Source organism: Equus quagga, chromosome 9, assembly GCF_021613505.1.
Source record: "Equus quagga isolate Etosha38 chromosome 9, UCLA_HA_Equagga_1.0, whole genome shotgun sequence".
Classification (NCBI taxonomy): Eukaryota; Metazoa; Chordata; class Mammalia; order Perissodactyla; family Equidae; genus Equus; species Equus quagga.
The window spans coordinates 120,949,723-120,954,529 of record NC_060275.1 but is presented as its reverse complement, the minus strand read 5'-3'; the positions used below and the strand labels follow the sequence as shown (position 1 = coordinate 120,954,529).

Sequence of the window (4,807 nt, the reverse complement as noted above, 5' to 3'; positions counted from 1 at the left end):
GTTCTCTTGTCTCTATTCTCAGTCTCTGTTCTCCTCTCTAATCTCTCGTCTCTGTTCTCTCCCCTCTTGTCTCAGCCCCTTTTGTCTCAGCTCTCCTCCAGATGTGACTGGAGGATGGAGCAGTAGGGCAGTGAGTGCAGGAAGCCCTGGCTCTGAGGCCAGCTGGACGAGCTTTGAATCCCACTACTGCACCCGCCAATGGCTGGCCTCAGGCAAGTCATTTAACCCTTCTGAGCCTCTATTTTTCTTTCGAAAAATATGATAGAATCGACCAGGATGAGTTGCCTTAGGATTTAAGATTATAAGGTCTGTGAGATGTGTATTTGGGGGGGGGGGGGGGGGCATACGCCCCCCTGGGGCAAGGGTTTATTTCCACGGGGTTTTCCGGGTGACTTTGCAGAACATAACTACTGCAAATCACAAGAATCAACTATATTTTCATTCTGGCCATCCAGAAAAAAACAAAAGCACTGAAATCATCCCTTGTGTACATCTACTTCTGAAGCAAATACACTAGCCCTTTATTGGCTTGAGAAGTTACATGAATTAGAATTTTCAGCAAATCTGTAACTGAGAAAAGGCTTTACAATCTACAAAAAATTAAAACTGTGAGTTATGGTTGTCTTCTGCTCTCATCATCAGTAATACCGGCCACGTTGTTAATTTGTACCATCAACACACATTTAATCTACACTCTATCTTGCTGTTATCTATTCTTCACAGGGCAAAAGCTACCACCAGTCTGTGTGAATCAGAATTGCATGGAAAACCCAGTTACTTAGCAGGTACTTTTTAAAATTCACTGTCTCATCTTTTTCAAATGGGTAGATGTGTCTCTGTCCCTTGGAGGGCTCTCCGTGCCCCTGGAAACCGTGGCGTATTCCACGGAAATGCCCTTTTGGAGGGCGTTGGCGTTTGTTGGCTGACTGCCTGTTCCTGTGGGCCCTGGTCTGTGCATTTCTGAGGAACTCGATGAGTCACATTGCCTGAGAACAGGACGCTGTTCAGTTCACACAACGACAGCTTTTCGTTTCTCTAAATCCTGACAGGAAGGAGCAATGGGGAAAACAGCATTTCGGTGTTCAGGACACAGACCGATGCTGGCCACTGGGCCCGGGTTCCAGCCAGGGCCCCATGCCTGTGCCTCAGGGGTGGCTCTGACCTCATCTTTGACCCTGAGGGAGCCGCAGGGTAAGTGGCGCCTCACAGCCCAGTGTTGAGAAAGAAAAGAGTGACTGGTGGCCAGTCTGGTGGCCTGGACCATGACAGCTAAACCTCCCTCTTAGTGACACCTGCAGACACATGCGGAGCATGCCCAAACACGCTTCTCATCCTAGAAGTAGTCACTACATGTCTGGGAACTGGCCTGGGGCAGCGGGGGCTTCAGCCAGGGCTCTCAGGACCTCTGGGCTCACCCTTCACCTGTGGCCTGGACCCTCAGTGACCTTCCTGTCCTCCACACTCACCTTTGCTCAGAAACCCCCTCCACCTCACACCCTCCCCTCCCACAGGGCCCCTGCCTGCCCCACCTGGGCTCTGCCAGCTCCCTGACCAGTGGGCCTCCTGTCAGAGGACTGGCCTGGCCACGTAGGTGCTGGGCTCTGTCCTGCCCTCCCAGTCACTGTCTCCTCCATCACCACAGGTGCCAGCCCTGATGCCACACAGTGTCCTGAGCACAGTGGCAGCATGGCCATTGACAGGGCTTAGCACACAGAGATGGCCAAAGGCTGTGTCTGCTGTAGTTTGACAGGGCTGTTTGCACCCGGGACCCCCGCCCCCCCAGTGTTAATAGCAGTGTGTCTGATCCTTGACATGTGGCCTGTGCCTCTCAGAGATACCTCCCTGGGAAAGGGTGCACGGCACACACATTCTGCGCCCCACTCGCCCCTGGGCCCTTGGAGCCCTGCCCGGTGTGGGGAGGCTGCGGGAGGGTCATTACAGGAAGGGCGGATGCTGGCACCGGCACCCTAGGGCTGCTGGGCAGGTGAGAGCGGCGGCCATGTGCCATGGGGCATGGCACATGGCAGGCCTCACAGGTACAGCTGTGTCACCCTTAGAGGCCCCAGCCAAGGAGGTCAGCCAATCGCCATCCTGCTCTGACGGGCCACCTCCTCTCCGCAGGGACAGGGGAGCAGAGGAGCTCGGGAGGGTGTCCAGTGGCTCCTCCAGCACGAGGGGGCAGAAGGAAATACATAGTTACAACTGCCACTTGGAGACCTCCGCACCCGGGAAGCACCTGAATTGGACAACAGGGAAACACAGTCAGGACAGCACCCAGCTGAAGCTGGAGCCCAGCAAGCGTGATCCGTTCTCCGTGCGTGCTGTGCCTCACGGTTCCTGCATGCCCTACCTGGGCGTCCAGGGCACTCTCCATGCCAGTGGCGTCACTGCTTTCAGGAATTCACCCAGCTCTCACCCAGCGAACCATTCCCCCAGTGCCTACGGCAGCCGGACAAGCAGAGCCTTGCGGGACCGCGGTCAGGGCCAGGGGCACCCTCCCACCAGCTGCCCCTTCCCCCAGGGGAGCCTGGAGAATGGGCTCCCTCAGCCCGCAGCACAGCATCTTGCAGCGGGGGGCTATTCTACCGAGGATGCCAAGTTGCGAGGTGTGCCGATGCCCCCAGGAGCCCTGTGCAACACCATGTTGTCACTTGATGTGCCCATCAAGATGGAGAGTGACTCTGGGTCCGAGGATACAGCAGATGGCTACTCTGTGTCCCCAGGCCGCATGTGGCTGGGAGCCAGTGAGGTGGCCAAGAGACAGCTGGTCACTTTCCCTACCAGGATGCACCTGAAGTCAGAGCCAGACCCCAGGCACCACTGCTACACCCCGCATATGGGGCATGGCCTGCTGGGGGCTCACTCCAGACCCAGCAGGGAACTGGCCCCGTTCCACCCCACACAGTGTGCCTGCCTGGAGCACATGCATGGTCTTCCCGAGCCGGAGCCCCCGCCCGGCCTCTGTGCGCGGGGCCCCCTGCCCCCGACTCTGGGCTGTGACTGCAGAGCTCCTGGGGCTGCACCCGTCGTCAAGCGTGAGCCCCTGGACTCGCCCTCATGGGGTCCTCACAGCCAGGGTGGGGCACCCGGGGTGTTCCCCAAGAGTGGCTTGGCGACACTGATGCCGCCCAAGGCCTCTGAGTGCACTTTCCTGCCATAGAAGGGGCATTTCTAAAAACTGGCGTCTGTCCACGCTCAGATTTACCCCTCAGCCGGGGCGGGGTGCAGGCCAGAGCCTCTCTTAAGCAACACTCTGCAGAGTTGCACAAGTCCAGTCCCATTACATCTGGAGCAATGCAACAGTGTATTCTGTATTTTGTAAAATATCATGGAAATTCTTAAATGCAAAGTGGTTTTAAGTCTGTTCAAGTAGGATAGTATTTCTCTTCAAGGAATTAAAATTTTTCTGAAAGCAGCCAAAGTGAGACGTGTTGGCCTGGTGGGCAGGACTCCATGCTCCAAGAGGCGGCAGCGAGTGCAGGCTGACCAGCAATCATGTCCGCCGTGTGGTTTCCAGGGGCCCCACACCCACCTCCCAGCTTCCCTGCCTGGCTGTAAAGGGAGATCAACGCCTGCATGGAGTGGATTTCAGAGAGCAGTCACACCCTTGGTATTCCACTGCCCAGACAATAAATTAGGAACATAACTCACTGAGCTACAGGTGACCATGTGCCCATCCATGGAGGGAATCTAGAAAGTTCCAGGCAGGAGAGGTGTCAGCGCCAGGTCCTGCACTCACTACAGTATGCAACATGTGCTTTACGACTCCACAGCGGAGTTTGAGGCCATACTTGGAGTGGAAACTGACAGGATAATATCCTGTTCCTTCTGGAAGTTTCTCTGGTGTTTTTAATGGGCCTCTGAAGATGATTTATGCTAATCTGTCTCAGCACATCATGTGACTTGGAGTTTACAGAGTCTGGGTTTGGAAGTGCAGTCACACGCTGCATAGCGACGTTTCAGTCAATGAGGGACTGTCTATGACGGTGGTCCAGGAAGATTAGTCCCACGGCGCCTAGGTGTGTAGTAGGCTGGACCGCCTAGGTTTGTGTATGTCACTCTATGATTTTCACACAACGATGAAATCGTCTAACCATGCATTTCTCAGAACATCTCTGTGTTGTTAAGTGACCCATGGCATATAGAAAAGTACAAAATGTGGAGAAAAGAAATAGGAAGCGGACTTGTCTTGCTCTCTTGCTGACTGTCTACAGTTTTTCAAATGAGGATTCCAATCGCCGTCTCAGGAAGAATTATTAGAGACAGGGCAGACAGGTGATGTTTTTAAACAAAGTTGTAAAGGTAACTACCTTCTGGTGTAGGAAATTTAGATACAAGAGGATAAATCATAAAGCAGAGGGGCCGGCCCCATGGCCGAGTGGTAAAGTTCGCGTGCTCCGCTTTGGCAGCCCAGGGTTTCGCCGGTTCGAATCCTGGGTGCAGACCTAGCACCACTGATCAGGCCATGCTGAGGTGGCATCCCACATAGCAGAACCAGAAGGACCCACGATTAAAATATACAACTATGTACTGGGGGGCTTTGGGGAGAAGAAGAAGAAGAAAAAAAAAAGAAGATTGGCAACAGATGTTGGCTCAGGGCTAATCTTTAAAAAGAAAAAGTGGAGGTCGCCCAGAGTCCCCACCCAGAGATGGCACTGCACCTTCCTGGCGACCCCACCCCGCTGGTGCATTAGTGCAGGGGGTGCACCAGGCATGGAAATCACCCCAAGCAGAAGGAAGCCGCAGCGGGGAGCTCTTGGGGTCAAGTGCCCCTGTGGCTGGGCCCACCTGTGCTGGGGGGTAGACT

General features: G+C 54.8%; 1 protein-coding gene across 3 annotated transcripts in view; it reads left to right on the top strand.

The window, feature by feature from the left end:
- The window catches only part of AHRR (aryl hydrocarbon receptor repressor), an 84,642-nt gene extending 80,220 nt beyond the window's left edge, over window positions 1-4,422 (top strand). For all 3 annotated transcript variants that reach the window (XM_046670885.1, XM_046670886.1, XM_046670887.1), the window contains 3 exons: window positions 724-785; window positions 1,050-1,191; window positions 2,122-4,422. In XM_046670885.1, the coding sequence (XP_046526841.1) occupies window positions 724-785; window positions 1,050-1,191; window positions 2,122-3,160 (1,243 nt within the window). In that variant the 3' untranslated portion in view covers window positions 3,161-4,422. The remainder of the gene's footprint in view (window positions 1-723; window positions 786-1,049; window positions 1,192-2,121) is intronic.
- Window positions 4,423-4,807: the final 385 nt, after the last annotated feature.